Below are 20,089 nucleotides of genomic sequence, written 5' to 3' on the forward strand. Positions count from 1 at the left end.
CCCTTTGATGATCTTTGATGATTTATGTTGCTATTATTTGAATATTCAAACCCCTTTTTGTAGAGTCTGGGAAGCACAAATAAAAGTAGGGATGGAGACAAGGGGCTTAGTTTTTTGTGTATATATCTTCACTGTTACCTGTGCTAAGGTTGTGGTAAAGAAAAATATATCAATATGCTTGGAAAATTTTCAGCTTTACAGATATCATGTTACTTTATGTGAATTTAAACTTGTCTAATAACAGGGCAAAGGCGAAGGAATGTAAATGTTATTAATTAAAAAAATTGGATACTCCATGATTTTTTCAAAGACCTTTTGAATGTAACCATCATCTCCTCTAAAGTATATATCTTATCGTATTTAATAAATTGTCTTATAAAAGCAGCAACAACAGAAATGAGGCAGAAGAACAAGGACTTGGTTTGGGGCAACTTCAGTTTGAGATCCAAATCGTGGTGCTGAGCAAGTAGGGGAGAGCTCTTGGCTGAGAGGTGCAAATTTGGGAGTCACCAGCATGAACAGATTTACAAAGTCTGTAGATTGACAAGATGGCCGGGGGAGTGTCCACAGGGAAGAGACCAGCACCTGGGACAGACCTTTGAGGAATTCCAGTAGGTTAAGGGGTAGGGGGAACAGGAGGAGGAGCCAGGGAAAGGGGGAAGGGGCCACGGAGGGCAGGATCGGGGAGTTACAGGGAGGCTGAGTTCTGTGCAGTCTAAAGAACTTTCTAGTATTAGAGTTGTTCTTAGGAGGTGGAGCAGTCCTTGTCCTGGAGGTGTGCGATGAGAAGCTTGATGACCATCCCTCAGGGATGTTGTAGAAGGGGGTGAGATCAGATGTCTTTGAATTGGCCAGAGTTGTTCGGTTCTTTGTAAGCAATAAAAATTGACTGTAGGTGTCTTAAAAAGCAAGTGGAAAGGTATGGGTTTCTACATGCACGCAGTGCCAGGCCTTAGAAAGAACAGCGTCCAGAAGAATGGACCCTGAACAGTGGACCCTGGAACAGGGTCCAGGACAGTGGCTCTTGGATCTAGGTGGCAGGAACTAATGGGCTACCTTCACATGGCAACACTCCTGATTCAAGAATCAAATTCAAGCAACAGTTTGATTGGCTGATCTTGGGTCACATGCCCCCCCCCCCCTTGGCCAGGGGAGAGCTGGGCACCTTGACTGACAGCACCACCAAGACTGCACATCATGGAGCAAGGCTGGTTTCCCAAAGGAAAATCAACATGCCACTTACCAGAAGGGAGAATGGATGCTGTGCAGGCAAAACCAACAGATGCCCACTATAATCTCCATGGCCCTGTCTTTGATTGGGTGATATTTGCAATGTTCACATAACAGGCCATCCCTCCTTGCAGAGCTGTTGCTAGTGTTTTGCCTGCCGGAGGATTAAGTTTCTCTGTTTGCTTTTTAGAGTAAGTTAGGGGACTTGGATTGACATGAATTTATCTCTGGGCTTCAAGCCACTAGGTCTGGAGGCACAGTTTGGCAGATATGACTCATGTTATTTCTTGACATGACAGTCAAGAAAAGACTTGGCCTTGTGGCTATGTGGCCCCTCCTTCATGAGCAAGGGTAGGAGCTGGTAGTAGACAGATGGTGTAAATCTCTGTTGCATCCGCGAGGTGGGTGTGCCCATCCTACAGGCACTTACTGAAAAGAAGCCCAAGTAACAGGCGCCTGTGGATAAAGGAGATCTGTCCAATCTTATACCTCCTGGTACTTTCTCTTACCTGAGCAAACTCCTAGGTGCAGCCATCCTCATAGTACTACGATATTTAGAGGAATAAGGGTAGGGTGAAACACTGTATCCCATCTTTCCTCAGTTCACCAACACTGACTGATAGAATTGAATGTTCTTAATATCAAGCTCCTAAATAAAAAAGAAAAGAGATCTATTTACAGGAACACATGAAACAGGAGAAAAGAGGGGCCCTCACTGCCCATCCTCTAACTTCTCACCTTTGGTTTATTAGTCATACGTTCTTTGGTCTCAGGAAACAAAAACCCAATTCAAGTTGCTTTAGACAAGGAGGGATTTGTTGACTTATACAGAAAAGTCAAGGGGTTCTCCCTTCAGGCTTGGTTGAATCCAGATGCTCATATGTGGTTATCAGATACCTGTTGGCTCTGCTTTTCTCTTTGTTGGCTTCATTCTCAGAAAAGCTTTTCCTTAGTGATAATAAAGATGGCAGATGCAGACTCATTCCCCACCAGCTTAGCAGTACTGCTGGAAAATAAATCTTCTTTCCTAATAAATTCCAGCAAGAGCCCTGAAGTTGATTCTCACTGGGCGCCTTGAGTCACATGCCCATCCCTGAATCCACACTGTGGCCTGGGTCCTATGTCCACCCTGGGAGCTGGACGTGAGGGCATCCTTAGCCAGCTCACAGGAACTGGGGATCAGATGCCCCAAATAGAAGCAGAGAGGATGGATGCTGGTTGGGCGTGTTCACCACACTTGGTTTCGGGACCAGCTCTTCTCCTGGTCTGAGAGCTCTAGGGTGGGATGTAGCTGGTGAATGAAGGGATGTTGATGTTTCCCCTTAGGCCATGGCATTTTGTCTTACTGCCCCCGCCTTTGGGGCCTGATCAAAAGGGGGAGGCCAAAGGGGTCAAGAACAGTCTCCATGTGTTATCCAAACAAGCAGGATATTCCCAGCAGCTGTCCTGCCCAGGCCCTTCTCCCCAGGTTGGTATAGCAGAAGGTGGTGGTGTGGGGCAGCTATCTTCTCATGGGTTTGTTTACTTCTGAGGCCTGTCCTTTACCTCTTGTTGGCTCCACTGCTTTATCTGGCTTAGTTAAATAAATTTGGTAACGTTATAAATGAAAACATTCCTTTCCTGCATTTGCTGACCACTGCAAGGCTATTGCTTTTGCTTTTGAGTTCTCTCTGTAGCGCGGGGCTGTTGCTAAACAAATGAAGTTTGCTCTGCTCCCTCCTCTCTTACAGGAGGCAATCATCATCATCACAACTCTGCAAATTCCCTTTAACACTGGGTAAATAAATGGTAGCCCCATATGATGGAATAAGATGCAGTTGTTGAAACAGGATGAGGTCATTCTCTACATACTGAGATAGAATGGGCCTCCAGCTGTGCTAGTTTGGGAAAAAGCATGGGTAGAGTGTGCAGATCAGCAATGGTCTTCCACATTTGAGTCACCTGTTCCCAGCCTCCCCCTAGTAACTCAGAATCTCTTGAGGTGGGACTTGAGCCCTGATGTGTTTTGAAAAGTCCAAATGACTCAGTGTGCAGCCAGGGCTGAGAACCAGGGGTGTAGAATTGTATCATATGGTTGAAACAAAAGGGACATAGATAAAAAACAAAAAGGAAATAGAGAATTATACTACGTATATAGGTAGAGACTCACATGTGCTGACACACATGCAGAGAATATCTCTAGAAGGATAGACAAGAAATAGTTCCCTCCGATAATGGAGTAGAGCAGTGATTCTCAACCATATGCTCATCTGTAATGTTTGAATTTTAAGCCATAAGCATGGTATACAGTTTTAAAAAGAAATCCTCACTGCACACCCAAGGCCGGCCAGGCAGGGCTGTGCGATGATTCTGAGCTCACGCAGCTTGACTGTGCTGGGGCCAGCCGCCCACAGATGCACACATGCCACCCACCGCCCCGGCCACAGCTGCCTTCCTCTTGACTCAGCCGTGGTGGGTGATTTCTGAGTGAGGGGGTGACCAAAAAAGTCCAGTCATTCATTTATTCATTCATTGTTAATGCACTCATTCATATTTTTATTAAGAATTCGATATGGGGCAGGTACATGCCAAGCACGTGAATCTGGTCTCATCCTCACAACTACATGTGAAGTAGGTGATCTTATCCCCATTCTGTGGTTGGGGATATTTTAGCTCAGAGATAATAAGTAATCAAGGTGAAAGTATTTGAGTCAGGAAGACCAGCTAAAACAGAGCTTGTAAACTGGTGCGACTCAGATGTTTTTGGATGGTCTGCACAGAGCTTTAAAAAATTCCCATCTGGCAACACCGGACTAGCGCTCACAGGGCCATTGTTGAATGGAATTGAGTATCCCAGGGATGGACATGTGCTCTCTAGTTCATCCCAGCCACCCATCCCTGCTGTATTACACCAGGCTGGCTTCACTTAGTCACAAGGCCTGGCCTTTGTAGGCATTTAAGTTTGTAACCCCTGCAATAAAGTAGGTAGGATGAGCCAACCATTATCTGTCCCATGGGGCTCCTGAGCTGAATTATCCTGTGGAATGTGTCATTTCTACTCCAATCTGGCCTTCAGTCTGCTCGCTGGAGAACTAAGCTCTCTGCCTTGAATTTCCTTGTGGCCATCATGGGATGGGCTATTGGTAGTGATATATTTATGGAACAGATTTGCACAGTAGGGAATGACTAAAATATATTATAGAAAGGGACAGTCATCCAGACTGGCAGGAGTGTGAGGTAATGGAGTGAGAGGAGATAAGAGTAAAGTTAGACAGTGGTTATATGTGGATGGATGGATGTCAGCCTGCGGTATTTGAACTTTATTCTTTAGGCCAGTGCTGTCCAATAATACTTTCTACGATGAGTGCCCAATGTGGTAGCTTCTAGCCACATGTGACTATTAAGCACTTGAAATGTGGTTAGTGTGAACGAAGAACTGAATTTTAAATTTCATTTAATTAATTTAAATTGGCATAGCCCCATGTCACCTGTGGCTACCATATTGGACAGTGCAACTTTAGATGATAGGCAGCCAGTGAATATGTTGGAGCAGGGAAATAATATCAAGCTGAGTTTTCACAGGATGAATTTTCCAGGAGTGTGTAGGCTGCAGGGGGTGGAGGGAAGTAGGTAGGAATAATATTGACAGTATTTATTATATGTTAGGCTCTTACTGTGTCCACACACTGTGCTAAGATGATCTCATTTAATCCTCACAACAACTCTATGAGAAAAGCACTGTTATTATTTCTATTTTATAGACTAGGAAACCAAGACACAGCAAGGTCAATGGACTTATTCAATGTCACAGAGCTAACAAATAGTGGTGCCTGGTGTAGCATCCGGGCAGCTTGGCTGCAGAGCTTGGACTGTAAACCTCTAACCTGGAAGGAAGTAAATAAACCTTCATTGAGAGCTTACTTTGTGCCCTGATGCTGTGCATCTGTACATGATGTCTCATTTAGATATCGTGGCAATCACATAACATTGGTGGTCTTACCTTCTCTGTGGTTATGGAAACTTTGGCTCATAGAGATGAGATATCAAGGCAGGCTCATCAATTTCGGGGGAGACCAGTTAAGGTTTCATTGCAAAATTCCACATCTGAGTTACTGAGGGTGGTTAGGGTGGAATCAGTGGGGAGCATACAGGAGGATATGGTATGAAAGATGTTGCAAAGGAAGAATCAGTAGGATTTAGCAATTGATTGGATGGCTGGGGTGAGGAAAGCGGGGGAGGATTTCTTCTGGAACAATGAGATGAATGACAAACACAAATGCAGCCACGCCATGTGAGTTGAGAGTGTGGGCTCAAGAGAAAGACAAACCCGGTTTCAAATACAAGCATTGCCACCGACTAGCTGGACACCCTTGGGCAAGTCGTGTCTCTCTGAGTGTCAGCATCCCCGTCGTTATAACGCGGATGAAAACACCTTCCTCACAGGGCCGTGATGTGGCTCAGGTGAAACCATGGATGTGAAAGCCCTTCCAGACTCAAGTCCATGGCCATGTGAGTCACTCTTCTGAATGCCAGTGAGGTCAGGTGTTAGGTGGAGATGGTTACCAGGCCTTTCTGCCTTTGATCATGGAGATGGTTCCAGAAAGCATGTGGGGGAGCCCCACCTCATCTTGGACAGTAGGCAGAATTTCGTGCCTGTGAGTCAGCTTTGACCTGGGAGGAAAGAGGTCCTCCCTGGCCATCGCAAAGCAAAATTGCGATGCTGGTGCCTCCAACTCAACTGCCCCTTTCCACCAAGCACTTTGTGTGTGTTGTCTCATTTGAGCTTCACAACAGCCTTCTCAGAGTAGGTACTGCTATCATTCCCATTTTGGAGAAGGAGACGGAGGCTCAGAGAGGCATAGTAATAGTAATTGGGATAGTATTGGCATAGTAATTGGGCTAATGTCCTTCAGTTTATGGCTCGTAAAATGAGGGTTCAAACTGAGGTCCACCTGATCCAGAGGCCTGGCCTGTAGCTCTTGCATGCAGACTGTGGATTTCTCTCTCGAGAAATGGCTGTTTGGGGGCCTCCTGAGAGAGATGAGAGCTGAGGAGAGTGTTGAGGGTCCTTCTCTTTCTTCTCCCAACACAGACATCTGTAGCTAGTGCTGGGATATCTATCTCAGGTAATTATGGCTTCAGGGACAAAGATTGCTTCCCAAAGATGTCAGTTTCTCATTTTAGACCCTGGTGAGAATAGGGTACAAGAGATGGATCAACTCCAAAGAGAGAAAATAAAAATTTAATGACTTCATCTAGTTCTCTTTGGATGCAACAAATAAATTATAATGGCTAGAGTTGGGCATTTGGGAGTGGGTGCAGTATGAGGTAGAGTTGGGGTCCCATTGCTTTCTGGGGGCAGATACTCCAGAGAGGTCTCCTGGGATCAATGAGCTGTTTCTGATCCTTGGCTGGTATATCAGTTTATTATTGCTGGTATAACAAATTACCACGAACTTAATGCCTTAAAATGACACAGATTTATTACCTTATAGTTCTGGAGGTCAAAAGTCTGAAAATGGGTCTCATGAGGCTAAAATCAAGATGTCTACAGGGCTTCATTCCTTCTGGAGGCTCTAGGGGACAATCTGTTCCTTGCCTTTTCTAGCTTCTAGAAGCTGACCACATTCCTTGGCTTGTGTTCCTTTCCAGCAATGGCATCATTCCAGCCTCTGCTTTTATAGTCACACCTCCTTCTCTGACTCTTGAGTCTCCTGCCTCCCTCTAATAAGGACCCTTGTAATCACAATTAATTGGGCCCACCAGCATAATCCAGTATAATTCCCATTCTCAAGATCCTTAATGTAATCACATCTGCAGAGTCTATTTTGCCATGTAAAGTAACATGATCACAAGTTCCAGGGATTAGGACATGGACATCTTTGGTGAGGTTGGGGAAAGACGTTATTCTACCTACAGGCCTTGACCTTTGTGATTTTACATGTAATACGGGAGGAGAGGAGGAGGATAGTGCTTGGGACCTTAATCTCATTCTCTGCTGGAGCCGAGTAGCAGTTTCCCCTTTTAAACAGGTCCTGCATGCATTCTCCCATCTGACCCTCAGACATTTTCATTGCTTATCTGTCCCTTAGGCATTTGAGTTTGAGACCGCATTGTGTAGTCCTAAGAAAGCATGGCTACGGGTTGGATTCAGAGGGCTTTAGGCTGCAGGCTTTTAACCTCTACAGAGCAAGGAGTTATTGAATAAACTGTGAAGCATCTAGGAATTCTTGGCTCTTACGAGGTACCTGTTTGAAAGTAGGACCTGGTACGTGTTTCAGCAGCTCATTGAATGTTGGCTCTTATTTAAGAAAAGCTAGTTTTATCCTGAATTTGCCAAATAGAAATGTGGGGGTGTTTGTTTGTATCACAAAAAGGTTTAGTTTGTTTCTTTAAATAGCCAGCCCTACTACTTTTCTGTGAAGTGTTTTAGTTAGTGGGAAATGTGATTTGCAGAACTTTTCAGAAACGCGTTGTGTAAAGTAAGTACCTGCACTGGAAGCTTATCAACTTTCCAGTCTGTTCCCAGCTTCTCTGTAGAGTACACCGGAGTATAGCCAAGCGCCTTGGCTTATTGAGTCTACCTTGGTGGGGATGGATTGTTTATTTTGTGGCTAATTGGAAGGCTGCCTAAAGAGACCTTGTTGATGACTGGTGTCTTCCTACTCCTGTCTATGGTGGTAGAATGTGGAAGGCCAGCCAGGAGCTACAGCTACCATGAAGTTGATTGGGCTTTCTTCTTTTTCTGTGGCTGATGATATTCATTCTTTTGTTCATTCATTCACCAAACATTTATTTACGTATCAGTTTTGTACCAGGAATTGTGGTAGACACTAGGAAACTAGAGATGAGCCCCCCTCCTTCCCTCAAAGAGAGTAAGGATGAATAAGATCATAACTATAATTTGGATATTTTGAAGAAAGGTTCTAGACTAAAGTAGTTGCCTATTAATGGTGAATGGTGGGGAGGGAGGAGAACTTTCCTAAACATTTCTGGGTTAAGGAAGAAATGAAAACCACAGTAATAGGCCACTTAGAAACTTAAAACAATGATGGCACTAAATATAAAACACAGGATGCAGCCAAAGCTGTGCCTGAAAGGAAAGTTTTTAGCTTTAAAATCTTAAACTTTTAATGAAGAAGAATGGGAAGAAATTAACTGAACAGTCAATTCAAGAAGCTTTAAAAAGAATAATGAATAAAAGCAGCAGACATTTGTTGAATACTCATGATATGCTAGGCACAGTCCTGAGCATGGATTAGCTTGTTTAATTCTGACAACACCACTGTAATATGGGTATTATTATTATCACCGTCATTTTTCAGAGAGAAAACTGAAGCACAGGGAGATAAGGTAATGTGCCCAAGTACTATAGTTTGCAAATGATGAATGCATCCAAACCTGGCCATTTGACTCCAGATACTCCCAACTAATAAGGAATAAAAGTACAAATACAAATAAAAGAAGTAGGACAAGTGAGAGTAAAACTAACAATTAAGTAGGAAAAAAACAATAGAATTGAGAAATCTGTCCATGATTTGCTTCTTTAAAATAAAAGAATAATAAAATAGACAACAAGGAAGATGAACCTCTGGAAAAAATAAAAAGAGAGATTCCCTAACAATACAATGTGAAGAAAGCATGAGAAAGGGCACAGCACCATCCCAGATAACATGATGCTGTTGAAACACACTGAGAAGAACACTATGGATAATTCCAAAGGAAGATATAAATTCCAAAAGTTAGTTTGAGAAGAGAGTGAGGGAGAGGTGAAGCTGGTGAAAGCTGCAAATGGGACAGGACTGTCTGCTGTCATCCCTTTTGTTCCACATTGTTCTGGAAATTCTTGACGTGGAAATCTAAGGGGAAAAAAGAGGCATATCTATCAGGGAGGAGAAGAGAAAAATGTTATTATTGGGGATAATATGATTCTCTACCTGGAAAACTCAACAGAAGCAACTGAAAACCCACAAAAACTATTACAAATTTAAAAAATGCTTACAAAATAAATACACTGAAAGTTTATTTCTTTCCTATTTGTAAACGATAACCACTTGGAAAACAAAATGGGAGAAATTTCAAAAATCATAATAGTGTAGAAAAAGGACCTCTCAGATAATACTAAGAAACTTGTAGAACTATAGAGAAAATTAAGACTTTATTGGGAGACATAAAATAAAATTTTAACAAAGGGACACCCTATTCCTGCTAGAAAGACTCATTGTTACGAAAGTGTTAATTACCAAAGTCCCGATAAATTTTTTTTCTGGGGGTGGGGAATTGACTAAATATAATTCCAATAAAAATTACATCGGTTTATTTATTTGTTTGTTTATTTATTTATGTCTGTGTTGGGTCTTCATTGCTGTGCGCGGGCTTTCTCTAGTTGCAGCGAGTGGGGGCTACTCTTCATTGTGGTGCAACGGGCTTCTCTTGGCGGTGGCTTCTCTTGTTGCGGAGCATGGGCTCTAGGCGCATGGGCTTCAGTACTGTGGCATGTGGGCTCTGTAGTTGTGGCTCGCAGGCTCTAGCGCACAGGCTCAGTAGTTATGGCGCACGGGCTTAGTTGCTCTGTGGCATGTGGGATCTTCCCGGACCAGGGCTCGAACCTGTGTCCCCTGCATTGGCAGGTGGATTCTTAACCACTGCGCCACCAAGGAAGTCCCTCCATCCGTATTTTTAAAAGCTTGATAAACCGATTCTAAAGTTCACTTGGAACTTGTGGTGACTGCCAAGAAAATGTTGAAAATAAGGATAGTGAGGGAGGACTTGCCCAACCAAGATATAACATATTATAAAGGTACTATAATTAAATCCCATATTGCTTTATTATAAGACATATCAGTGGAACAGAACAGAAGGCCCAAAGACAGACCCCAGTGTATATAATTACTTAGCATATAATAAAGTTGGCATTTGAGATCAGTGGAGAGAGGATGAATTATTCAGTAAAAGATGCTGGCACAATTGATTATTTATTTGGAAAATAATGGCAAATTAGATTCCCATGTCATTTCAGATACCAAGAAATTACAGATGGATAAAAGTTTAAAGTGCAAATGATGCCATATAAAAGTTAAAAAAAAAGAATTGTATTTATGGGAATTTGGGTCATATGGGAAGGCCTTTTGAACTGTAGTTGGATTAAGTTGTCTTTGTCCATTTTTTTCTTTTAGTGGTCTGCAAGTTATATATAATGCTTCTATTCTTATTTTTATTCTTAATTGTTAACAAACGTATTTAAACTTATAATGTCCTAAATGCAGTCTCTCAATACCTATAAACTCCTGAGGAATAAGACAAGACTCTTAGCATATTGCAATTTTATAGTCTTTTTCCCAGCCCCATCTCTTATGACTTAAGTCCCTCTTCCCCCGCCCCGCTATTCTTTTTGTTCTTTCTTTCACCACTGTTTGTTATGCCCCATTCATTCATTTTGTTGTTGTTTTGCGGAGTGTATATTCTCTATTACTTCTTTCGTGGGAAGTAAATTTTCCAAGTTCTTATATTCTGGAAATGTCTTTATTTTGTACTTTCACTTGAATGCTAGTTTGGCTATGTATGGGGTTTTAGGTTCAAATGACTTTTTCTAAACCTTTGAAGACATTGCTCCATTGTATTCTAGAATTCAAAGTTGCAGACGAGAAATCTGATGTTAAAATTATTTTTGTTCCTTTGTCAGTAATCTTTCTCCTCTTCTCTTCCTGCCACTGCTGGACACATCCTCACCATGATCTCAGAGCCTTGATAATCCTCACCATTAGTTGTTTTTTTCATTCATATCTATTGACACTTGATAGTTTCTTTCAATTTAATGACTCAAAATCTTCTTAATCTTTAGAGGACTTCCTTCTATTTTCTTTAATTACACATTTTTTACCGTTCTCTCTGTTCTTTCCTGAATATCCTTCTATATGGATGTTAGAATTTTGGAATGTATCCTACAGTTTTGTATCACTTCTTTTATTTTTTCTTGCTTTTTTTGCAGAATTCTGGGAAAATCACTCAATTTAGACTTCCAGTTTGCTAAGTTCCTCTTTAGCTGTCTCCATCCTATATGAGCCGAACCACTGAGTTTCCAATTTGGGCAGTCATATTTTTCATTTCCTGACCTTTGTTTTTCTTTGACTCTTTGTTTCAAAATGAAAGTGGGCTTATTTTCCCTGATTATATAATTAATACGTACTCATTGTCAACATTTCAAACAATACAGATGTAAGATTGTAAGTAAAAATAATCTGTAGTCCTACTGCCCAGAGATAACCATCAGTGGCATTTTTTGGCCACTGCTCATGTATTTCTCTCAGCAGTCACAGATATACAGGCACAGAGAGGGACCACCCCCCCCACACACACAGCACAAACACACTGTTTGACACAAATGTCTTCATACAAAGCATATATTATTTATAAAATACAGTAAATACTAAAACAGAAAGGGGAGAAAGCAAAGGAGAAAGAAATTGGCCCCTTTGGAACTCTTTTTTTACACCACGAGGGTTTAAAATGTTTTTATTATAGAAAATATACATAAAAGTAGAGAGATTAGTATAATGAATCCTCCTGTGTCCATCAGCCAGGTTCAATAATGATCAGTCAAGACTAATTTTTTTTTCCCATCTATAACCCTCCCCTTTCTGTCTCCTTTATGTCACACTGAATTATTTTGACTAGAATCACCTTATCCATAAAGATTATAGGATGTATTCTTAGAGGTAAGTATTCTTTAACAAAAATAATCATAATACCATTATTACATCAAAAATTATAATTCCCTAATATCAATAACAATGATTCTCTCATACCATCAAAAAGTGAATATTTCCACTTTTCTGATTGTCTCATAATTTTTAAAAACTATTAGTTTGTTTAAATTAGGATCCAAACAAGGTCTACATATTGCATTTAGTTGATATGTTTCTTAAATCTCTTTGAATGTATGTTTCTCCTCTGCCCTGCCACTTTCCTCTTGCAGTTTTCCATTTTTGTTTGTTTGTTGTTGTTGTCTTGAGCAGTTTTAGGCATATAGAAAAATTGATTGGAAAATACAGAGTTTCCATATACTCCCTCAACCCCATTTCCACCCTAGTTCCCCCTATTATTAACATTTGCAAGTGAAATAAATCAGAAAGAGAAAGAGAAATACCATATGAACTCACTTATATGTGGAATCTGAAACAAAAACAAAACCAAACCAAAAACAAAAAGCGAACTTGTAGATACAGAGAACAGATTGGTGGTTGCCAGAGGTGGGGATGGGGAGTGAGTGAAATGGGTGAAAGTGGTCAAAATAAATAAGTTCTGGGGATGTAATATATAGCGAGGTGATTATAGTTAATAGTACTGTAGTGTATATTTGAAAGTTGCTAAGAGAGTAGATAAAAGATCTTATTATAAGAAAAAAAATTATAACTATTTTTGGTGATAGATGTTGACTTACAGTGATGATCATTTTGCTATGGTCATATATATATATATATAGAATCATTATGTTGTACACCTGAAACTAATATAATGTTATATCAATTATATCTCAATTAAAAAAATGAAGACAACTATATTCAATATCCTATGGCAAACCATAATGGAAAAGAATATTAAAAAAAAGAATGTAAAAAAATGAAATAGCGTGCCTTAGAGTCGTTAGGAGTATTAAATGAATTAATATATGTACAGTGCTTGTAAAGAATCTTGCATTAGTGTGGTACATTTGTTAACAATTGATGAGCCAATAGTGGTACATCGTTATTAATTAAAAGCCATTGTTTATACTAGGGTTCACTTTTTGTTTTGTATATTCTCTAAATGCAGCCATCGCTACAGTATCATCCAGAAGAGGACAGATGCTCTCCTGTCCTCTTCCAGTTTATTTGTTGAAAAAACATCTTGTAGCTTACCCCATTCTTGTGTATTTAAATTTTTTTTTTCTCATTGCCTCTCTGTGGTGTCATTTAAAATGCAACTCTGTCACTTGTAGTTGAGGTAAATTGGTAGTTGGATGAAGATTCTTGAACCGACTCAGGTGTGATTATTTTGGCAGGAATACTTCACAGGTGGTAAGATTCTTCATAGTACTTTCATCAGCAGGCAGGTAGTGTCTTTTTCTGATGTTGGCAGCATTCATGATTGTTGCCCAGGTCCATTATATCACTAGTGGTAGCCCTGAGGTTTCCTGTTCTGTTTTCATTTACTGAGAATGTCCTTTAGAAAGATTCTGAGCGTGGTGCCCATCCTCCAGGAGCCCACAGTCTAGAGTTTATAAAAATAGTTTTGAACAACAACAAAAAATAGTTTTATTTTGTATGTATTCTCTAATTGTCCCTCCCCCTAAGTAATATAGTCCCCAAATAGTGGAGCGTTTAACGCATACAAATTCAAATATATGTATGTACACATTTGGTTTCAAACTGCTAAAGTGACAATGTAAACATGTAGCCTATTTCTTCCACTTAGTTGACGGTTGCTCCTGGGTGAGATGCAGGTGTGGGTCTGCCGTTCCTGCTCACTCTTTTTCTACATGCCCTTCACATTATGCACATCTCTCTAAGTGTGATTCTAGTGATTAAATGTACATACTTCTTAAGCGTTATGGACCTAAACACAAGCCAACAGCTTCCCGTGGTGCCCGATCTGAAAAACAACATTCTGTTCCAAAAGTAGTGGAAGATCATACACCTTAAGCGATCTTCAGGGGTGTGTAATTTTGAGCATACGTGATCTTTTGAACCCTAGTTAACTTTACAAGCGAAGTAATTTGCAAGTTGTAATGTCGGTGTACCCAAGAGTTTGACTTCAATAAAAGACAAGGTGCAGAAGCTGAAGGCATTGTTTATTTTGGTATAAAGCCTTTACTTGTCGTGAAGTCTAGGTTTAACGATATCTTCCTCTCTTCCCCTCCTTTCCTACTCTCCACTTTCCTTTTCCCCCACTCCTACCCTTATTTTCTCTTTTGCAGTCTGCTGTTTTGTCGTGCACAAGCGGTGCCATGAGTTTGTCACTTTCTCCTGCCCAGGCGCTGACAAGGGTCCAGCCTCCGATGTAAGTAACGGGCCCTGGTCACCTCTCTCTGTCCACAGTCAATGCATCCTTTTGGGTAACTGTGAGTACACTGAGACAAAAAAGTCAGGATGTCATGGTCCTATAGCCTCTGAGATGATTTTCATTTTAATGGGAAAGAACAAAACAAAAAACATTTTGAGAGGGGTGTGTGACTTCAAGAAACCAGCTAGTTTCCCTACTGTGATTCTGCAAAATGTCTTCATGTTTATGGCTGAGGCATGAGAGTGATGGGCAGGGGCTAAATTTTTATGGCTACTATAAAAAGGTAGTTAGGATGGTACCTTACAGTGTACTTTTTAACTCTTTGGTGGGGAATTTTTTGTACTAGGGCCCAAGAATTAGGAAGAAGTGAGCTTATCCTGCTACTGTGTACCCCAAAGTATGATTACTGCTGGTGGGACAAGGGATGCTTCTGGGTAAACCTGACAATTTTTGTTTTGATCATTATGGATTTATTTTAATATGGATTGGAAAATGTGTCTAGTAGTGGTTTTGCATTTATGGTGGGGATATAAAATTTCCTATCTAGGTAAAGGTAGTTAGGTTAAACAAAAGATAAATTGACTCAAGGAAAATATTAAGTGAATGACAGTGTGAGTGCTGTAAGGATATGGCAAAGTCTTGGTGCAAGTTTACCAAAAGTTTGGGGTACCATGTGGATTGCCTACCCAACAGCCATTCCTAACCCCCACTCTTTTTCTGGCAGAGGCCACCTCTCATGCTAAAAGCGGAAGATGCCTGATACTTGCTTTCCCAGGCTCCCTCGTAGCTAGTGAGTGAGCACATGACCCAATTCTGCTCAGTGGGAACTGTGGGGAAGTCTGGGCAGGGCTTCTAGGAAGACTTTCCTTTCTGATAAGGGAAGACACTCCTTACTTTGTTCTGTTGGACATTTTTGTCGGAGGATATAATGCACGGAGTTGTGGCAACTCTTTGAGTCAATGAGGGAGACACGGCTGACATCCTGAGCATGGCAGGGTGGAAGAGTTGAAGGGACGTGGGTCATCGATGCCACTGGTGAGCTGCTGAGCCAACGCTGAGTCCTCTTATGCCCAGACTCTGTATGTGAGATAAGAAGCACCTCTTATTGGTAAAGTCTCACTGTTTGCGTTATTCTTTTCCATGCAACTGAAACTGTCCTGGACCTTCCACCATGCACACTCTTCCATTGGCCCAGTCATGAACTGCGTTCAGCGTACCCTCTGTGCAGCTGTCACCCCTGGTTCTCTTATTTTGTTCCTGCTTTGGTTCACCTTCCTGGAATTTTCCCCATTGGCTTTGTCTCCCACTGGTCCTGTCCTGGTCCCTTAGACTTGACAGCTGACCTGAGGTTGCTTGAAGTGGGTGGTGATAACTACCTTCTGTTATTGCATATGTTCTTGCTGGCCTTCTATAAGTGGTCATCTGCCATTTTGCTGCAAATCAGGGGCATACCACGCACACTCTAGAGCTAATACTGAAGTTGCTTTGCTTGGAGACTGTGGTACTTGGGTTTAAAAACTCCAGGCAACAGAGAACAACCAAAGCCCTCACAGGCTTGTTTGCAGAGACAAAGATGGGACCATTCTTCATGTTCTCTCAGATCACACTCCCTGACCCTTTTAGTGCAGTTCCATCTCTTGTCCCCAGGAAAGCAGGCAGGGAAGATTGGGGGGACAGCATGGCTCCATTATGCAGCTCTGAATGTTCATGCAGACCAAGGCTTGGTACTCAAAGAGCAGCCAAGAGGATGGTGTTTCCCATATCCTGTCTTTATTCCTTGACTTTTTATGTTGCCTAAGATAGAAAGAGCTCCAACTGTTCTATGTGAAAAGGGAAATTTTGGTCCCTGAAACTGAAAAGCTCCAAGGGTAGACTGGCTTCAGACACAGTGAATCAAGGGGCCGAAATGAGGTCTTCAGGAATCTCTTTCTCCATACCTTGGCCCAGGCTTCCTCTGTCCTGGTTTCTGTTTCAAGAAGATTTTTCTCCTAACGAGAGCATGATGGCTGTGGTACCTTCAGTCGTAATGTCTTATCAGTGCTGCAGTTCCAGTGACAAGAGCTAAAGTCTCATTGGACCCTGGGTCATATGTAACCAGAAGATGGTTATGCTGATTGGCAGGCCTGGTTATGTGCTTACTCCTGGCGAGGAGGGCCGGTGTGCCTACCCCATGATTTGAGAGTGGGGGAGAGGTGGTCCCTCAGAGGAAAACTAGAGAAGCAGTACTGTGTACTGGTTAAACTCATAGGCTATGGATGGAGCGTAGACATGTGTAACCTTGGGCAAAGTACTTAAATCCCTTGTGCTTTATATTGCTCAGCTGAAAATGAATAAAACCCTACCTTATAACTTTGCTACGAGTATCCAGTGTATACATATAAGACAGTGTCTGGTACGTAGGTGAAGATGATAATGACAGTGCTAATGAATTACAATGAATACATGCTGGGCAGACAGCAAGGACAGATGTCTACCAAATACGTCTGAAGAATGAATGGGTCCTCTGCCTGCCACCTGGCAGTTGTCCTTCCTAGGAGTGTGTAGGCGCCGTAAGTTGTAGGAGACCCTGCTCTTTGTGAATGGAGCCATGCAGCCGTTCATTGCCTTGGGCATGGGGAGAGCAGGCAGTACTGCCTGCAGCCAGCATGCATAGGATTTGGCAGCCTACCTGAAATGATTCTATCTCTGGACACAGTTCCAAGAAGGCTGGTTGGCACTGAGGATGATGAATTGGTCCAGACTCCTGAACTGGCTTGACTTGGTTCATTGACCTTTTTCTGTCCATGGTTGGAGACATGATTAAAGATCTGGCCACACCTCCTTGCCAACCTGGCCAGGCTCTCTGAGGCTCACGCAGGTATGGAGGAGTGCCTTCCTCCTTTGTGACCTTGGAGGAGCTGGCATGCAGCAAGCTCACGGAGTGGAAAAGCACAGTCTCCGTCCGTGAAAAAGGAATGTGCTAGGTTTTGTCCTCTACGTTCTGCTATTCCAAGTCCAGTCTGAGTCAGGGAATATTCTGGATGTTAGTAGATCTTTGTGTGGTTGGCATCCTTCTAGGTCTCCATCATGGCATATTAGGCTACCTGAGGGAATTTTATGAATCAGGCTTTGTCCCAGTGAACCCAGCTACTGACCCAACCATTCAGTGCCCATGGGAACAGGCAATACATATGGGCACCCACCACTGGGGAACCTCAAAACACAGCAGAGTTCCTGGGTGGTACTTCTGGTCATCTATAGGCATCCTCCTGGTTCTTGGTCTCATCTGCTTGGAAACGCTCAATCCTGCTGTCTCTTGGACCTCTCAGGGAGACCAAGTCTCTGGTATTGCCGTAAGGATTACCTATGGACATTACAGTTACCCAGCACTTAGAATACTGACCACATACACAGTGTCCTGAGAGATCTTCTCAGAACAAGAAAGAGAGGACTTGTCTCTGAGGGCTGGGACTAGGATGAGTCAAGTGAGGTGCTTGTCTTGGGCACAAAAATTAAGGGATTCTCGCTTGTGTCTATGGATGTCTGGTGGCTGGATGATCTAGGATGGCCCCATTCAGATGACTGGCGGTGAGCTGGTTGGTGGCCTGGGTGCCTTGGTTCTCCTCCACATGGCCTCTCATCCTCCAGCTGGCCAGCTCTGCCTTGTTCACATGAGGTTTCAGGGTTCCCAGAGTCCCAGTGCATCAGTGCTTTTTCAGCCTGTGCATCATGTTTGATAATGTACCACTGGATCAAGTAGTCTCATGGTCAAGCCCAAATTCAAGTGGTAAAGAAATAGACTTCACTCTTCATTGAGGGGAAAGAATCTCTGGTCAAACTACTGCAGGTCCTGTTAACCCAGGGGACCACTGTGGAACAGAATCCCTGGAGGCCATCACACTGGACTTCATAAAAGACCTGTGGGTCTCACTGTAGTTCAGAGAGTCACAGATGGCCTCAGTAGGAGAACAGACCTCATTTATTGTCTGCCCCAGGTCCCTGGCTGACTTAGTGCCCTCCAGCTACAAATGGGACGTTGGACAATTTAAGGATCACGCCCAGAGACAATGGTGGTTAAGAGTGTGGATTCTGAAGTCAGTCATACCTGAGTTCAGGTCCTGACTCTGCCAGTTACTCATGAGGTGACCTTGGGTGTGTCATTTTCCTTCCTCTGCGGCTCAGTTTCCTTATCCATAAACTGGGATATTAGTACCAACCACATAGATTTGTTGTAATAAGTTTTAAGAAATCCTTAAAATGAAAAAGAGTTAACTACAACCACAACAAAAGGATTAACAACAAATGGATTAAAGAGTCATTGCATGAAAGTGTTAAGCACAAGTGTCCTTGTAAGCCCCTGGTGCAGGTAGCTGAGGGCATTTCATTGCTCTGCTTACCTCCCTAATCAGGGATATACTGATAATTCTGTCCATGCCTCCACCCAGATCATGCCCTTAGGGCGTAATGACTGTTTCCATTTCCATTACTTTACACAAAACCTCAAATTCTATGGTGCAATGCTGAGAAAAGAACCTAGACTTTGGAGCCAGAAAACCTTGATGTCAAAATCCAGTGCTGACGTTTATGGCTCCATTGATCTTGGTAAAATAATTTCAGTTCTGTGACCCTTAGTTTATATCTTTAAAATGGGGAAAATAGTACGTACGTCATAGTTTTTTTTTGGTGAGCATTCAATGAGAGTCTGCTTGAACCACGTCCAGAATAGTGTCTGGCACAAAGAAGGCACTCAGTAAATGGTTTCTAAATTATTATTAATCCCTGAGGGAGTCTCTCCTACTCAAGAAGGGATGCAGGACCTGCCAAGGAATAATAGGTAATAGTAATAGCTAACTTTGTTGAGCAGAGGCTCTGTGCCAGGCAGTACAAAAGTACAAAAGGACTCTTTAGCTGGTTTGTCTGAAGATAATGTCTTCAACATTTTATGGTTTTAGAAATAATAATTTCTTATCATTCATATCAAGGTACTGAATAAAACTCACTGTTATGCCCTGTGCCCTCCTGATTCCATCACTAAATCAGTCAGTGAAAGACACGGGCAGTAATGTTGAGTGTATCCTTTTGTGTTTCTTAATCAAGTCTTATTTTATGAAGAAATATATTACAAATGATAAATCATGTGTTAGATGTTGAAGATTTAATAAAAGGGAAATAAAAGAAAAATTTAAAAGAATGTTATATTTATACATTAAAAAGAATATGCATATAAATGCTAATGGGCTTGAAAATCTGGTTGCAATGGATGATTTTCTAGGAAATTTTAAATTGGCAATTTTGTCTCAAGAAGAAATTGAAAACCATAACAGGAGAATAATCAAGAGAGAAATGAGAACATTGCCCAAGAAGCTTTTCTTCTCCCAGAGCTCCAGAATAATAGGCTTCATGGGTAAATTATTTTAAACTTTAGAAGAATGAAGGGTTTCTCTTCATTTTATTTTATTTTATCTTCTCCCAGAGCTCCAGAATAATAGGCTTCATGGGTAAATTATTTTAAACTTTAGAAGAATGAAGGATTTCTCTTCATTTTATTTTATTTTATTTTGATTTTCATAACAATGAGCCTTAAAATATCTTTATGTTTCTTTTTTTTGACATGCTTTACTTTTTTTATTGAAGTATATTTGATGTACAATATTGTGTAAGTTACAGGTATACAATATAGTGCTTCACAATTTTAAAGGTTATGCTCCATTTATAGTTATTATAAAATATTGACTATATTCCCCTTGTTGTACAATATATCCTTGTGGCTTATTTTATACCTAATCTGTTCATTTTAAACTGTATCAAGTTACAGACAAAAAGTAAACCTTCACAATTTTAAAAAATTGAAAATGAGATA

The 20,089-nt window shown here is 41.5% G+C and overlaps 1 protein-coding gene across 2 annotated transcripts in view; it reads left to right on the forward strand.

The window, feature by feature from the left end:
* Positions 1–20,089, forward strand: part of PRKCB (protein kinase C beta) — a 310,014-nt gene that overhangs the window by 117,013 nt on the left and 172,912 nt on the right. For both annotated transcript variants that reach the window (XM_061209992.1, XM_061209991.1), the window contains exon 3: positions 14,165–14,247. In XM_061209992.1, coding sequence (XP_061065975.1) covers positions 14,165–14,247 — 83 coding nt within the window. The remainder of the gene's footprint in view (positions 1–14,164; positions 14,248–20,089) is intronic.

The sequence above is a fragment of the Eubalaena glacialis genome, chromosome 13 (assembly GCF_028564815.1).
Source record: "Eubalaena glacialis isolate mEubGla1 chromosome 13, mEubGla1.1.hap2.+ XY, whole genome shotgun sequence".
NCBI classification, from domain to species: domain Eukaryota; kingdom Metazoa; phylum Chordata; class Mammalia; order Artiodactyla; family Balaenidae; genus Eubalaena; species Eubalaena glacialis.